The sequence below is a fragment of the Planococcus citri genome, chromosome 1, assembly GCF_950023065.1.
Source record: "Planococcus citri chromosome 1, ihPlaCitr1.1, whole genome shotgun sequence".
Lineage (NCBI taxonomy): Eukaryota > Metazoa > Arthropoda > Insecta > Hemiptera > Pseudococcidae > Planococcus > Planococcus citri.
Genome location: NC_088677.1, coordinates 64,429,776 through 64,447,153, shown reverse-complemented (window position 1 = coordinate 64,447,153; position 17,378 = coordinate 64,429,776). Strand labels below are relative to the sequence as shown.

The 17,378-nt window shown below is 33.1% G+C and overlaps 3 protein-coding genes across 10 annotated transcripts in view; 1 reads left to right on the top strand and 2 right to left on the bottom strand.

The window, feature by feature from the left end:
* Positions 1–17,378, top strand: part of disp (dispatched) — a 344,626-nt gene that overhangs the window by 169,880 nt on the left and 157,368 nt on the right. The window lies entirely within an intron of this gene.
* On the bottom strand, positions 58–9,403 carry LOC135833323 (neuronal acetylcholine receptor subunit alpha-5-like). 8 transcript variants are annotated; one of them, XM_065347060.1, is made up of 21 exons: positions 9,206–9,402; positions 8,628–9,098; positions 8,194–8,327; positions 8,035–8,079; positions 7,849–7,955; positions 7,555–7,747; positions 6,847–7,006; positions 6,493–6,623; positions 5,556–5,597; positions 3,530–3,642; positions 3,223–3,460; positions 2,378–2,543; positions 1,839–1,954; positions 1,721–1,765; positions 1,530–1,636; positions 1,395–1,444; positions 1,114–1,325; positions 876–1,020; positions 628–780; positions 435–544; positions 58–308 (listed from the first exon to the last, which is right to left on the bottom strand). In XM_065347060.1, exons 7-21 carry the CDS (start codon positions 6,953–6,955, stop codon positions 90–92), a joined length of 1,956 nt encoding a protein of 651 aa, XP_065203132.1. In that variant the 5' UTR covers positions 6,956–7,006; positions 7,555–7,747; positions 7,849–7,955; positions 8,035–8,079; positions 8,194–8,327; positions 8,628–9,098; positions 9,206–9,402; the 3' UTR covers positions 58–89. The 8 variants fall into 8 exon arrangements, with proteins under 8 accessions (XP_065203132.1, XP_065203133.1, XP_065203134.1 ...); XM_065347061.1 differs by having other exon boundaries at positions 6,493–6,620; XM_065347062.1 differs by having other exon boundaries at positions 6,847–6,942.
* LOC135842464 (ligand-gated ion channel 4-like) lies at positions 11,836–15,491 on the bottom strand. Its single transcript, XM_065359942.1, has 8 exons — positions 15,347–15,491; positions 14,157–14,640; positions 13,388–13,506; positions 13,200–13,238; positions 12,977–13,083; positions 12,658–12,856; positions 12,410–12,545; positions 11,836–12,110 (listed from the first exon to the last, which is right to left on the bottom strand). The coding sequence occupies exons 2-8, from the start codon at positions 14,269–14,271 to the stop codon at positions 12,094–12,096; spliced, it is 732 nt and encodes a 243-aa protein (XP_065216014.1). The 5' UTR covers positions 14,272–14,640; positions 15,347–15,491; the 3' UTR covers positions 11,836–12,093.

Sequence of the window (17,378 nt, the reverse complement as noted above, 5' to 3'; positions counted from 1 at the left end):
TGAAAAACGACCCACCTTATTGCTGAATACCTCCTTTGGAAATAACAATGAAGTCGATTGAGAATTCAAAATAATATATTATGTTATTTTTAATTCATCAAACTCGTGATAAGAAATACAACGACAATCGAGCAAATTGCAAATGATGATAATTCTACAACCATGGCTACTTTTAACCAGTTATGTTGAGATTTTTCCGCTGCGGAGGCCTCATCAGTGGTTTTGTCATCGATTAATGGAACACCTTGTATCAATGCTGTTTTCATTGCGTAATTTTCGCCTTCGTTTTCTTCCGTGCTTGTAAATCTCTAAATTTGAAAATGAACAGAATATAAAATACGTACCTAGAGGTGTCTGCTCCATATTTTAGATAAATACGAGTACATACTATAACAAAGCATTCTGTTTTAAATAAATAGATATTTGTCACGTACCACATTCAGCGACGGATTATACGAATGTGATTTCCTGGCTAATCGAACCAAGTAGGCAGTGATACAGCTGGATGTTCCTACTATTGACAATAACATGACGAATCCAATCACTAAAATACATATCTAATATGAAAAAAATTGGGCAAAACTGTAGAAAACTTTTATAAAACGTACCTATTTTTTGATCACTTACGAAAATTGGGAGCTTGTGTAGTGAAATGAGGAATTGAAGTCATCATTATTGCCAGAAAAATTACTAGGAGTAATAGAGATAATAATTTCGATGGCAATTTATTCCTGTTCGTTGGTGATATTAAAAATGATGACAGCATCACCGAACTTAAACCTGTAAAATGGGTTGATTATTTGTTATTTTTTTGAAACAAGCAAGTGTGATGACTTGTTTTGAAACCCCAACAATGAAAATACATCTATACGAACCTGTAAGTGTCGAACATAATACGACCTGCAACGAATTGCTTTTATTTTCTAAAGTAATCATTAAACTTAATTGGAATAGGGTATTGTTTCCTTTAAAGATTTCGGTGATTTTCCACAATGATATCGTTCCGGATCGTGATTTCATCTTTGAATTTACAATCATAAATAACGCGCGAAAATGAATTTTTTTGACGGTACAAAAAACATACGAATATGAGTATAGGTAAATGAAGCTTACTTGAGAAGAATCATTTATTCGTGAGTGCATCTTCGCGGTATTAGTTGTGAAATTGAGTTGACACGTTTGTGGATCCCACGGCCAACTATTAAGGGTCATGTTGCATCTTGTGTCTATATTCATTGGCAAAGTCCACGTCAACGCACCATTTGACGTTACCTCCAAATGACCCGCGCCAAAATATTCATCATTTGACGAGTTTCGAAAATTACCTATACTTCAACGAAGTTCCGTTCAATATAACAAATCCTCCTTCGACGATACCAGTTAACACAACTTACCCGAACCGAGAAATTCGAGATCGATTTTGATATATTCTTCAAACACTTCACTGAAACGTTCCATCATGTTATTTGTATTTTTATAACGTAAACATCAGGCAATTTATTTTTCAAACTTGGAATGGGGATTATTACTTTTTCAATATTAAAGCTGGTTTCCATACTGTGTCTTCTTCGATTTTTAAAACAAACAAGTCTCCAAATTTCTTCGGGTCCCAAACCATTTTTTCGTGTGCCCATTTCTGTAGAATGTAAATATAGTACACGTGTAATTAATATATCAGAAAATACCGTTGACGTGGCAATTTTTTAAAAGATTTACTCACCAAAACCAGTTGCCCTTTCATTTGAAATAATTCATTTTCGATATTCTAAGAAATTCGATCAGTTTAATAGAAGTTTTCATCGTTAACTTTGTAGCTTTAAAAGTGCGTAAAATCTTACCAAATCTACGTATGAGATGGTCATATCGAGTTGTGGGCCATTCAAAAACGCCTCTGAAGGAACTAGACGACCGACTTTTGAATACAAGTGACATTTGAGTTCTTCTTCATAGCTGTCTGATGAATCATTTTATTTGTATGTAGTTATACAGTATTCAGTCAAAACTTTGATCTGATCTGATCTGATCAATGAGGTCTGATCACGATGTATTCGGATTTGGTCACATCCAATCAAGTATCCCATATTGTCAAATTTTGGAACTAGGTTCAAAATGAGATTTGGAATAAAACATTTTTTCCAAAAAATTTTTATTGATTTTAGCACTCCTTCCCCCAAATTTAGGTCCTTTAAAATCAAAATTTGTCCTTTTGCTATATTCTTCGCTTCAAGTACTCGTCAAGGGCTTTCTATTTTATAAAAATATCTTCCTGGTTGCGTGTAATATGAGCTGAATGAGAGCCTGCTGAACTTTCTTTTACTCTTGTTTTTTGCTTGTAGCTTCATCACTAACGAATAATGATAATGATATTGATACATACTTGCAAATGAGTTACATCGTGTTGATTCAAAATCATCCATGTCCCTGTGTAATTCAACGTCAATAAAAATTGAATTATCGGATGATTCAAGGCTGCCATTTATTCTCTTCACCTCTCGAAATTCATGAACCATCCATGGTGATACAATGTAATAAGCTCTTGCATTCTTCATAAATTTTATATACGTGTTACATATTACATCGTAGGGTGAAAATAATACATTTTTTGTAGGTCCAAGTAGTTCACAAAAATCATATATATATATAGATTGCCCCCATACATTACGCAGCCCATGACATTTCACTGACTTTTTGCGGACCGATGTTTGGTTTGCACTAGCAAGGGCGCGCTTGATTTTTTCCATGTGTTCTCAAAGCAGCTCACTGCTGGGCTATGGAATGAAGGTATATACTCAATCAGGTTGGAGAAAGACTTATATTTATGCTTGTAATTCAATTTTCAATTTTTAAGGAGGGCTCCCCACTCAAGTGTATGTTTTGTAGATATTCCCCAGACTTTTTCCACCATCAAAAAAATGTTTTCATTCGCTTCCAGAGAGGTGAGGAACTCAAATAGCTCGTGCATGTAACGCCAAGTTCATAAAATCGGATAATGCAGGTCTTTAATGGTATTCTGCCTCATATTTACACTGCGTTGCTTGTTTTTAATGTCTGTGGCGAGTGAAAACAGAAAAGACTTTTTGCAGCCCGGTACTGGGCTGCAAAAAGTCCAGGTGGGCCGCAAAAAGTCTGAGGTTTATCTAGTATGGGCTGCGTAATACCACTTTTCATGTGTATATATATATATATATATATATATATATATATATATAGGTAGGTACTTACAGTTACAGCTGTCGTCTCTTGGTCAAATTCCTCATATTTGATATCGAATTTTGGCGCGTCGCTTTTAAAATGAAGTTGACAAGTATGATTATTCCACGGTCTACTTTTCACTGTCACCTGGCATTCTGCTTGTATATTGATAGACCTCATCCGTAGTGTTACAGCTCCTGCATACGTTATTACAAGAGAGGCAATATGGTCTGAATCAAATAGAAATGTATCTTCAAAAAACGCGCCGCTGCAATGGTGATTAAATATGATTACCATCTATCATACTCATTGGGTATTTTGAAAATAAACGGCGTACTTGACTAATTTAAACTTCGGTTTCCATATTTGATGAAAATTATTCTCAATTTGTAGAACATATGTATAATTGTATTCGCTTGGCTCCCAAGTCAATCGATGATCGTTCCACTTCTGTGAAGTAAATAATACTTAATTAGAAAGCATATTTTCATTTTCGTCGCATGTATACAGAACAACGAGGAATTTTAAAAATAAGTAGTGAAAGTGATGAAAAAGTAGTGAATTTAGTAAAAAAAAAAAAAAAAAAAAAAAAAAGGTAGTGATAAAGTGAAAAAATATTACAAATCGTCCAATTAAAAATTTTTACTTTATTTATCTCTTTTGTGTGTGTATATGTGTGTGTGTGGGAGGGGTCGAGTAGAGAGCTTTCTGAAAATTTGGTTTAAAAAGGTTGGTACCTAGTGAAAAAGTAGTGATTTTTTTCAAAAAAAAATTCGATAGTTACCGTCATCAAATTCTGATAATTTTCAATTATTGGAAGGAGGGGGGGGTCAATTTGACAAATTTTATGACACTTTCTGCAGTTTTGCCAAATCATCATTCAATTTTGAGAATTTCCGATTAATTCTTGGTATTTTTCAGTAATCTAAGCAGTCTGTGAAAATTTTCACCCAAATGAAAGATTTTTTCAAATTTTTGTCGTTTTCTGATTGCCTATCAAAAGTTGATATTTTTGAGTGATTTTCACAATCAATTTTACAATTTTTATGATACTTTATTTGTGAATATTCATTTCTGACTCTTTATTAAACGTCGAGATCGCCAGAATTTTTACTTTGGCCTTCGACTAATATTATTTTATATACTTGTTGTTTGATCAATAATTTCATAACTAACTAATCCACCTTAATTTTTCTTTGTTTCAGGTGAGTACAAATTTCTTTTCAAAAATGATAGAATATGAACTCATGTAAGAGAATAAGTAAGTAATTTTACTAATTTTGTAATCCTTATGAGAAAAGTTACGTAAATCACTTCTACACCTGTGACCTTTGATTTTCAATTAGCAAATCAAAAAAAATTCCAATTTCACGGAATTTGACAATTAGCTGATATAAATTTTCAATCAGGATTTGAATTGAGATGATGTGATTTTCCGAATACGAATTTGAAAACAGTAGATCAAAATTTTAAGTTCACAAACGATTTTGATTTTTAATGAATTTTTAAAAAATCAAACTTGTGTCAAAAATGGAAACAATCAAAATTTTACCAAATAGACCAAGAGAGCTGAAATTTGGTGTGTGGCCTGTTTTCAGCCCTCCAAATCGATTGGAAACGATTTCGAACCATTTTGAGTGATAGGTCTGGAGCACCCTAGCAGATTTTTGAAAATTACCCAATTGAGTTGTTGAAATGAAATTTACATAGAACCCCATTTTTAATACGCCGCACTGAGTTGATTGGAGGTGGTTTCAAGTTTTCTGGAGCCTTCTGGTATATTTTGGAAATTGCAGATTTCCTAAAAAGTGGTCTAAAATCCGTACAAATTAACTTTAGCGCCATTTTATTTAAAAATACAGGGTATCTAACAGGTAGTGATTTAAAAAATGGGTGGTGAGAGTAGTGAAAAAGTAGTGAATTCAGTCAAAAAGGTAGTGAAAAAATGAAAAAATTCAAACGCGCAACAAAAACCATCAAACTATTGAAAAAATTGATTTAAATATGCACTTTGTACATAAATTTTCTTCCAATTTCAATTTTTTTGAAAAGTATCCTGTAAAAATGATTTTGGTAATTTTTGGCGTGTGCAGGGGTAGAGGGGCAGGTCGAGAGTTTTAAAAAAAAATTCAAAAAACATTCTATTAGGTACCAAAACTACAAGTAAGTAACCTTTTTTTTTTTACATTTTTCGACTTGAGTATGGCGCTTATCAACAAATAAAGTTCTAATCCCAGTAAACAATGTTTCTCCCTATAAGTAGGTAAACAGCAAAAGCAAATAGCTGGTAGCGTAACTGACATTTTGTAAACAGACCTTATGAATTCGGGAAGTACTTTCATATTGGATTTTGAAATACTTACTCCCTCAACTTCTCCAACTATCTGGAAAATTCCCGAAATATCCTATAAAATTGATTTCTTTTTTTAGCAAAGAATACATAAACATACGAGGGGTGATCAAAAATAACATAGACAATTGCTCTGGTGAGAGTTCTATTGAAGCTATACAACTCACAAACATATCATCTGAAAGCTGCATCTTTCCTCTATAAAATCATTCTTAGTATAAGTATTTCTGTTCAGTGGTTCCCATTCCTCCCAAAATATGGTACATAGAACAAAAGTTCTCAAGGTGCACTCTGCGATTTTTGTTTAAATAACAAAAGTTGGGTGAAAAAACGTTTATTTAATTATTTGCATGAGGAGTATTAATTAATTTTACATCACCTTCAAAGTAATAACCACCGCTATCAATACATTTAGCCCAACGGCTTGTCAACTTTTTAAAAAACGTGTTTGATTCCACGACGCGAATGGCACAAAATCGAAAATCATTGCACAGTGTTTTATTGAATTTTGCTGATGTACTGAAACCGCTCCCCTTTCAAATATGCAAACATGTTTTAAGCAGTTGAAAGGCTGTTGGGCTAAATGTATCGATAACGGTAGTTGTTACTTTAAAAATGATGAAAAATTAATTGTGCATAAAAATTTTTTTCACCCAATTTCTGTTATTTAAACAAAAATCGCCGAGTGCACCTTGAGAACTTTTGTTCTATGTACCATATTTTGGGAACCACTGAACAGAAATACTTATACTAAGGTTGATTTTATAGAGGAAAGATGCAGCTTTCAGATGATATGTTTGTGAGTTGTGTAGCTTCAATAGTACGCTCACCAGAGCAATTGTCTATGTTATTTTTGATCACCCCTCGTATCTACCTAGACCTACCTACTGATGCCTACGTATACACTATACAGGTTTGTATATTATCAAAAATTTGACTGAAAAACTTACACTTATATCAGCGTAAAACATTTTAAATTGGATTTCGTGAAAATGATCTTGAGAGGTGGTATTCGGGAAGATAGATGAATTATAATTTGAAAACAATTGACATATAAGCTTTTCTTCAGAAGAGCTGTCTGCTGAAAAATTTCATCTACATATGTAGTAGAGTAAGTAGGTAGTACGATCTTCGTTGTTGTTAGCAAAGTTATATTGGGATTAAAGGCGTGAAAAATCTGGACGAGAGTGATCATCGTCATGGATAGGCAGCAAAAAAAAATACTTACGAACATACTTACTCGCGTACAATTTTCTGAAAAGAATGAGACACCATTTTAATTATTAAGTTCAAATTATACGAACTTGGAAATTCACTACAAGATGTTGGCTGAGAAATATTCTTTTGTAATGTCACGTTAATTGATACATTCTCCATAAATGGCTTCGTTTCATTTTTTTCTAGCGAATACATAGATTGAGTTTTTATGAGTATCCACGGTGATATTACATCCTAGTAATTAAGCTTGAAAAAAAAAACTAGATAAAATAAATGTCAGATTAAAAGTACATATCTACATTCATTACTTTTTCAGTAATCTAGGTGCAGGCATTCTAATTAGGTTACTTTTAAACTAACTTGTTTATTTTTTTCACCCCTGGTTACTTTTGGTTATTATTTTCACCAAAATGTCCCTTTTATTACTATTTTCAACAGAAGGTTACTTTTTTTCGATTTTTCACTGTAAATTAGAAAAAAAAATTTCAAATAATCTCTTACCCTTTTAATGCCAACGTAATGTTGTCAAGTTGTGATTTACTTGCATCGATAATTTTACTCCAATTAAAACATTCGTTTTCATTTTCATCAACATTTTTTGTGTCTATTAAAATACCTATTCGTTTTTCAGTTAATATTCTCAACTATTTTTTAGGTTTTCTTGAAATTACTCGTATAGAGTGTGAGTGAATCAACACGTCTTGACTTTCTTGACTTACCTTCCTTTCTGCCCTTACGGTTAGTAATGAATCTAGTTGTAGGCTTATTGTTTTTACAATATCTTATATGTTTACCTGGGAAAAAGTGAAATTGGTGTGAAAATCGGTTGTAAAGTTGAGATTGCAATTATACGTATCCAAGAGTTGAGAATTTGTACTGATTTGACATCTTGATTGTATATTTGAAGATGCTTCGTGTTTTATTACTCCGTTGCTTGATACAGTCGTCTTTCCAAAACCGAGAAAGTAATCGTGAACAAAAACTTGGCTGAAATTTCCATTAATATGTGTAAAATATCTTTGAAAGTAGGTTCATCTAAACCTAACTTGATGTTAATTAATCATTGAACAGTAATTGATCATTCTTACTTTGTTAGTTTTATTACTGGCCACCAAATGGAATTCGGTTCAATTTCTAAGGAATCTAGACCATGTTGTTCGTTTGGGTTCCAAGTCAGCCGTTTATCGGACCAATCCTAGGTTTATATACAAACTTGGTGATATTTTTTGAGAAGAATAGATGTGAATGAGTTACTTGGTCTACAATGATCTTACAATAAAAATCGTTCCTCGTAATTCAAAGATGCCATTTGCAGTATTCTGTGGAATGGAAATAGGTAGATGAAAAAAGTTATCACGGGGTGATGTGTAAGATTGGGTTAGTTCAAGAAAAATTAAATAAAGCGTTGAAGCATGCAAAAACTGCAAACTTACCAAATCCACGTACGAGCTTTGAATTGTGATTTGCGTTGAATTTGCATTGGCCTGTGTTGGACGATTTACTTTATCATAATTTGAAAACAAATGAGATTTGAGTTCTTCTTCCTGATACCTGATGATTGGATCTTCTGTTGGAATATTTTTTCAGAATTAGTGAGCCTGAGTAAGTATGATTTATTGGATTGTTCCAACTAGCACTTTTCGAGTTGAACGAAACAAAGCTATTGATCGAAAGAGCGTGTCCCAAAACCCTCGTAATCAAAATTTCAGGTCCTGAAGTTCAGTTTTGGGTTTTTGGTGAATTTTCGAAAAATCCAAAAAATTCATAAGGTTGTACTAGGTAAATATTGAGGGCGATTTTTAAAATTTTTTCACGATGTATTGAATTTTTCGAGCTAGAAAAATATGAAAGTAGGCTATATTCGTACCAGTTTGATTGGTGCATTGATGAAACCAATATATGTCGTTATCATGCCAACTGGAAAAGCTATAATAGTTGATTGGAAACGGATTCGGATCTGTCCAATTCAAGAAAGCGATATTTTCTCGACTCTTTCCTACTCGAATGATTCCATCCGAAGATATACGGATCCAAAATTTACGCCATTCATCCGGTGATGTAATATTCACTTCATTATGTACCTGGACGTTTGCAACTCCTCGTTGTTTTCGGATTGCTGAATATGTATTTTGGGCAGCACCCAAAACTATCTCGTACACCTTTTCCTGTTCCTTTGATGTTGGCAAGTTTGGCGTAGGGGAAAGTAATATGTGAGCGTCTCGTTCGCCTTTCACGTAAAATACCAACTTTATTTCTCCTCCGTTATTTTTAGAAATTGGAAAAAAATCATTGAAACTGTATGATTCAGTACGTAATGCCTTGCAATTGATCTTAAAAACTAAAAAAAAAAAAAAACAAAACTGTAAGTTTTCAAAGCATACTAAAGCTATGTTTATAGAATTTATGGATACATACTCGTATTATCAATGTGTGTTTTTTTTTTACCTGTTTCTGGTTGTTCGCAGTATGAATCGTATCCATTTATGTAAATCACACTGATTAAAATCTGAAGAATCGCGTAAGATTTCAGCAACATTTGACTGAAATTTATTTTTTATATATTGAATGTGGGTTCAAAGAGTCAAATTCGAATGCAAAAACATACTGTTGGTCTTTGTGGAATGAAGAATTCAACTACTCATAAGTTGAGTCGTATCGTTGAAAGTATCTGAATGTCTGTACATAAAGATAACCCAAAGGAAACTTTGCATCATTATCAAATTTTTGTTTCCGTTGAATATGCTGTACCTAACTACCTACGTAAAATTTGCATGATGGGTTTTTAGTTTCTTAATCATATAGGAAATGTCTAATGTTATCGTATTTTTCTTATCTTGTTACAAAATAAATCCAGATTTTTGGCAGAAAAGTAGGGCTGGCAAGTCCGCGATTAATTTCGGGAACATGGGTCTGGGATCTGAGAAGAATGGAAGATTAGGATCAGGAGTCGGATTTTATGGGGTTCAGAGTTTAAAGATTAGGATTCAGTACTCGAGAATTATGGTTTTATTTTACATTTATTTTGTTAAAATTTTTAAAATTGCTTTAGGTAGCTCGTGGGATTTTGATGTCTTATTCAATACCTACCTACCTATTTGCCAAATGTCCAGTACCGGTGCCAGGATTTTTCATTGGAGGGGGATAATTGGGTGAAACGAAATAATTTTGCCGCCCCATTTTTTGGGCCGCGAGGCAAAAGCCAAATAACTATGTCATATATTTATTTATTTTTTCCAAAATGGGAACTTCAGTGACTGAAATTCATCCGGATAGTGGAGTGGCAAACAGCTGAAATACATACAGGAGATAACGGCATTTGATGAAAGAAGCGTGAATTTTGGTATGATGAATTTTGGAACCAAAATGAAGTATTTAAGACCGGGAGCCACTCGATCTCTCCCCTCGAAGGAGAGGGGTGGGGCTTACAATTTTGAGAATATTCCTGTGGATATGAGTTTCAATTAGAAATCCAATATTATGGTGTCTGCTGTTAGATATTGATCAGCTTTTTCTATTTTCACCGTTAAAGCCATCGTCCCTCCTCTCCCCCTGGCGTAGGGCTCAGCCCCCTAAATTGTGGATCTAGAAGACGTTGAGACTCGGAAATGTAATTTTGTGAAAATATCCTTCGAAAAGTGTACAAATAATTTTGGTGGTTTATTTTTTGGTTTCTTCCCCCCTCTGCCCCCTAAGGCACCTCAAAACTTTTAAAAACGCGCAAAATTGCCACTTTTATGCTAAAACATAGTGGAAATGGTGAGCTAAATGTCAATTCTTCCAGAAACTGATAAGAAACATTTTTTGAAAGCAGTATTAAATAGCGTAAAAAATTATGAATCCCCTCTTCACACGCCCCCATCAACCCCTAATTGCAAAAAATGCCCTACTGGTCAAAATTCCACCAGAATTGAAATATTAAGCCAGTTACTTTTCGATATTGATAGATCTCTGAAAGTGTCGGAATCATCGCATACCTCCCACCCATTCAAGGGGACAGACCAAGCTGTTTTATACTCGATCGTTAGAGAATTTCATCAGCTGTCCAGCAGTATGTTTGTGAGATGAAAACAAGCAAACCTGTTGGCGTTTGGTTCAAGCAAGAAGCAATCATTGAATTTTTAACAAATGGTCACCCCTGCCGGGAGCTCGAGTGGCTCCCGGTCTTGAATAGGTACTTCATTTTGGTTCCAAAATTCATCATACCAAAATTCACGCTTCTTTCATCAAATGCCATTTTTTTTCATTTGCCACTCCACTAGGTAGTCAGAATTTCAAGTGTTGAGAAGAAGAAAAAATCCTCTTTCTCTCAAAAAAAGATGAAAAAATGAAGTGATGTGCCCAAGTCAAAAAAGAACACAAAATTTTGAAGAATTTCCAAATTTTTAGATAATTTTCAAAATTAGCGGAAATAGGCTCTTGATGTATAATTTTCTACAAAAAGAATAAATACCTACTTAATATAGAAAATGAATCTGAAAAATACCCCCGATTTGATTGCCAACATTTTCGAGCCAATTTGGAACCTCCAGCAAAAGTTACTTAATAGCCCCATTTTTAATATGCTGCGTCGATGGAAGTGGCTTCAAGCTGTCCTGGACCTTCGGGTATATTTTGGAAATTTCAGATTTTCTAAAAAGTGGTCTAAAAGCCGTCCAAATTAACTTTAGCGTAATTTTTTTTTAATGCAGGGTGTCTAACAGGTACCTAGTGGAAGTGGTGAAAAAGTATAGTGATTTTAAAAATTGGTAGTGAGAGTTGTGGAAAAGTGGTGAATTTAGTCAAATAGGTGGTGATAGTGAAATAATGAAAAAATTAAAACCCGCTACAAAAACCTTCTAATTAACGACTTTGGATTTTTTTCAAGTCCAATGTTTTGTGCAAATTCCGAAAATTATGCTAAAATTTCGCGAATCAATGCAAAAGTTGCTCTGAAGTTCTACAAAATTATCTTCTGTCAACAGAAAGATACATAAATTTAAATCTTTCGACAAAATTTCCTTGCAAGTTTCCTGAAAAATCATAAAAATAAAAATTTATACCTAATGAAAATGAAATAAAAAGGACATAAGTACTTAATTTATATAATTTATTCTTTGAGGAAACTAACATAATTTTTAAAAAATTACCATGGCAGCATATACTTAATGAAAATAATAATCAGTCGTAAACTTAATCAAAAATAGAATATTTAAAAAAGGCACATTATATGTATTTGTACTTGGGTTTAATTAAGGAAATAAGGAACATTTTTCAATGTGTTGCAGTTGTTTTTTTCAGTTCGGGTTTGTCGCTAATCATATCAGTAAATTCGTGTTGTTGAGAATGATCTCCTCTCATTTGTTATGATTTTCTGAAAACAATAATAAACATCATTTTTCAAATGAGCATTAAATGTGAAAATAAAATCGACTCGTAAAATCAACGTTGGGGGGTTCTGTAGACAGAACGACTAATTCTCAGATTTACTCTAGAATTTCTTGCTCCATTTTTTCTTTTTTGTATTTTAATTCAAAAGCATAAATTATGTATAAAAATATCATCTACGGGAGGGTTAAAAATGTTCGTATGAACTGACAATTTATTTAACCGTTGAAAAGAACTTGTATGTGAAAGAACTAAAGCTCTTTAATATTTTCAATGAATACCAACCATTGTTTGAACGGTCACGTTTGTTGTAGATCAATTCTCCGGTAAACTTGGATTTATTTCGCTTCTGATCCTGAATTTCCACATACTGGTAGTCAAATTTCGATGCGCTTTTGAATTGGAGTGTAGAATTGGCATCCTGAAAGTTCAATACATAGTGTAGGCACTTATTATATGTAAAGTAAGCAGCAGTTGAAACCATCAATTGAAATTATCGCTCAGTGAATTTCTGCGGTTTTTACTTTACTTACGTTTGAAAAATCGAAGTTGATACTTATAATGTTTGATGTCAGTTCGATCGAGCAGTACAATCGTGGTTTGTGCGAATTTCCCCCCTTAGGTAGACATGGTGTTCTTAATCTGAATGGAGTGGTCCATGTTACGTTACCATCATAAGATAAGGATATCGAACTATTGACAGAATTCATTGTTCCGTTGACTAATTCACCTCTGTAAATTCAAATAATTTTTGCATTAAGTATTTATAAGGATTTAGCAAAGCGTAGTCGATACGTAACATATTGTTTGCTATAATTAGGTGCAGCTGAATCGATAGTTATAGGTACGTACTTTGTGAGGGCAATGCTAGGTTTCCATACTCGTTTGTATTTCACATCTACAGATCGGTAATTATTATAAGATTTTGGTTTCCAGGCTAATCGTTCGTCTTTCCACGTCTGTAATCATAACGTTAATAATTTATTTTATATGATGCATAATTAGTCATCTTACAATGCCTATTATCTCTGATGAGAATGAATAAGAGGAAAATGAAATTATGTCGAGAACTTACGATATTTGCAGTTCCATCTATCTGTACGATTTCAGAATCCTGAGAACAAAAAATTACACAGGTATTACAATAATCATTTTTTAGTTAACAAACATTCACGTTGGTTTACTTTGCTCGAAAAATTTTCTTTTCGTAAAAAATTAAAAAATTGTCGAGATTGATCTGAAGTTATTACTACACGAACTTACCGAAAAATACGTATTTTGGCTTAGGAACGTGATACTTGCTTGAGTACTATTGTGATTTGGTGGGGACGTGTATGAATAATTGGCGAATACGGTATCAATAATACGGTTTCTCTTCACGTCTGTGGAATCAAAATTAAATTATTTCAATCGATTAGTATTCTTACGCTCTGTACATAAAGACATTACATTGCTTAACTAGATTGGTGGCAGGTAATTCCCTATAGTGAAAAAATTAAACCAAAGTATATAAATTCCTTTTCTATTTTACCAGTTCTCTAGCAAAAATGACACTTGACAGAAGCACGACATTTGGTATAATGAACGAGGGGGCCCCAAAAGAAATTTTTACAGATCGGAGCCATCTGTCAAATCCCATAATAGGGAGAGCACAGAATGTTCAGGGGGGGAGTTCAGCTCCACATTTTTGTTTAAAATTAGTCATCTAACCTTTTTTTGGGAGCATTTTCATATTCAACCCGGCTAAGTTTAAAATGTCATTAAGTAGGTACTTTCAAGATCCGAAGGGATTTTCAACTTCCTGTCCCAATTCGGTAGATTTTTGATTTTCTCGTGGGAATAAATGCTAACTTGATTTTAAAAAATTCACTTTGCTTGAACCGAAAAATTATTTTTACATGGTCTTTTATTAGTAATTTTTCTTTCAGATGTAATTTGAAAGACCGTTTGTTGGGCGAAAATATGAATTCACTGTTTTAAAAATTGGCGATGGTTCATTGAACACTGAATAATTTTATTTAAATTTACTTACCATATTTACCGTCATCGGAACATGGAAAATACCAGTTCACTTCACGAGAATCTTCTTTCCAAGTAGCTAATCCATAGTAGGTAATGTTCCTAGACTTCCTGTTGAACAATTGCATGAACGGAGCTTTCCCTTTCTTCCCCACTTGAATCGATGATCCGTTTAGAGAAATTCGAATCCAGAATTGCCGATATTCAGTAGGTGATAATATATTCTCCTCGTAATATTCAACCAGTTCTTTTCCTGTTCCTGGAGTTTCTCGGATTGTTGATTTCTCATTACTACATATAACCGCCTATCAGTACTTCATAGACATTTGGACCGCTTTTCATTGGACCATTTGTTGGGGAAAAAATGATTAGAGCATCCTTTCCAGCTTTTACGTAGAACTCCAAATAAATGTCGTTGTCATTTTTTATTTCTTCTATTGGGTAAAGTCTGTAATTGTAATCTTGAGATTTCAAATCTTGTCTGCATTTTGAAAAATCTGCGAATAGTGAAAATTATGTGAGGTTAGCAAATGTGGAAGTGTTACGGTTGAAAAAAATTGTAATTGGATGACTTTTTGTGTATTGTGATGAATGGCTGAGTAGTTCGGTGCACTCAGTGGGTATAAAACACTACTTTAATCTCATCTTTAAATTAATCTGTCAAGACGAAAAAATTCAATGACAATTCTTTGTAAAATACACTTACGTTTTCAAATTCTATACCAGATTTAAACTTTTGTGAAACAGTTCGTTCAATTGAAAAAATTTTGAATTTTTTTCACCGGGTAGGTATAAAGCAATAAGTAGGTAAGTACTATGTGTAGGAAGAATAATTTATCTCCAGTTCTCTTGTTCATTAATTGAAGCATACGTTTCCAAAACGCACTTAGTCCAAAAAAAAAATTGATAAGGAATTCATGGTACTTAGTACAATTTAAAAACGTAGAAATGGCCCAAATTGGCTGATCTTTTAGATATGTTGTAGCCAAGACCCTTGGGCACAACATATCTATCAAAAAATCAGTCATTTTGGGCCGCAACTTTATGCTAGATCTAGATGGCCTTGCAACCTCAGAATCTTTGAAAATGGTGCGTTTGGAAACGCATGCTTCAATTATAAAACCCCCTTCTTCCCTTTTGGGAGAAAATTGCGGTATTGATCATAACACACATGCAGTTTAAATTTGAAATTTTCCAACTTACCGGGCTCCTTTGCAACTCCACATCCGACAAAAATTGTTAAAGTAATAACAACGATTTGAATCACTGAGAACATTTTGAATAATTATTTGCTCCGTTGTCACATTAATCACATCAAAACGAAACTAAATGTGGTATACATTTTCATGCGTTTATATACTTACGATTTCCTGGGCCTACCATATCTACAGAATTTCCTATAAAAAATTTAATAAAATTCTTCAAAAAGCGTGTTCATTCGGAAATGCGTCACCGTTTCACATGAAAAAGAAATGATAAGGTGTGTTACGTATTTATCTATTTTTATTCTCGCGATCGGGTCAGAATTGCGTATCTAATTATTTGCGGACTCTCACTAGTTCTTCAATTTCATTTTTAAGTTGAAAGAGTAAATTCGGGAAATTATGACACATTTCTTCTATCATTTATAAAATAATTGGATATTCGAAATAAATTTATTGAATTAAATACCAACCTATTATACTTATAAAACTGATAAAAAAACACAAACGAAGGCGAGTTCGCAGCTTTTATCACTTCGATTCGAAGTATTGTACCTGTAATCGTAATACATAGGTACCAAGAATGTAATTACAATTAGCAACATGACGGCTGTGTCGATAAATTTCATTATGAATATGGGCATTCTCTATCTAATACGTTGGAATTTTATGAGTAATATACCTACCTGCTAATCGACAGATTTTTGGTATTACCTACTTGCGTGAAATCATTTTTCTTGAATAATCAATGTAGCGTAGAAAGTTAGAATTTAGATGATGGTTCGCGAGGTTTTATCTGTAAAAAAGTTTTCACGTCGGAGTTTGAAATTTCATATGTTGCTAATTTTTTTTCCGGTTTTAAATTCGTCTTATGAGCAATTTTATTCAAAATTCACGAAATTTCTGAATCGCTACACAAAATTCTTTACCATTATTGAAATCTAAATTTTAAATCATCGCAGATAATTGTATCCCAAATCACTATGAATAAAATTGATCCAAAATTAAGTACCACAAAAAAATTCATTCAAAGTTACTACAAAAAAATTCATCTGAAATTAATCCAAAAGCAGTCACTCATCCCCACAAAAAAGTTTTTTTGAAAGGAGAAAAAAATCGATGCCGAATGGTCACAGAAAAATTCTTAACCGAATTGAAAATCAATTTCCTGTATCAACTCCAAAAATTTTATCCTAGATCAATTCCGAAAGTTTGCCTATCCTAAATCTTAGTGCAAATTAATGTTTTGAAATAACTTTTAGGTATTTTTCTACTCAAAATGTCACTTTAATTGCGGCAATAAGAATGATATAATTTTCTAAAATTGAAAAAATATTTTGGAATGCAGTGGTGTCAATTTCAAAAACATGCACTAAAATTTAGTTTTTTTTGACTATTTTTCTTGATTTTTGGAAATGGGGTTTTCAGTATATATTTTGTAGTTCGTGAATTCGATGATAAGAGCGTAGCCATATAAGATGGACAAATCGCCCTCCCCTCCAGCTGGGATTTTAAAATTAACGAGTCGGAGTTGGTCATTGGGGTATGGAACTTCCGAGACAATTTTTCAGATCACCAGTGCAGCCCTCACCCCACCTAAAGGGATGCAAATGATTAACTTTCTTCAGAGGTGAAATACCAAAAAAAAAAATATATAATTTTTGCATCTCGGTCTTGATGCACAACGTATATTTTTTCAGAATTTTTTATGTGGTTAAAAGACCTTCAAAAATATAAAAAACTGATTTCTTTCACGATTTTCTCTGACTTGAGTAGTCACTTTTGTTAAATAATTTCTTATTTCTCAATACATTATCAAACACGCCTATCTATACAACATCGACGTGAACCAATTTCTGAATTTTTTGTTTTCAAGTTCCATTATTTTTATTATAAAAATTGAATTGTATCATTTTGGAAACCCCTGACACCCCTTCGGGTGACCTAGACAGTTAGGCTATTTGTATATAATTGGTAGATTTTTCCAGATTGGAAAATACTCATAGATGATGAAAACGAGCTAGAAAAATATT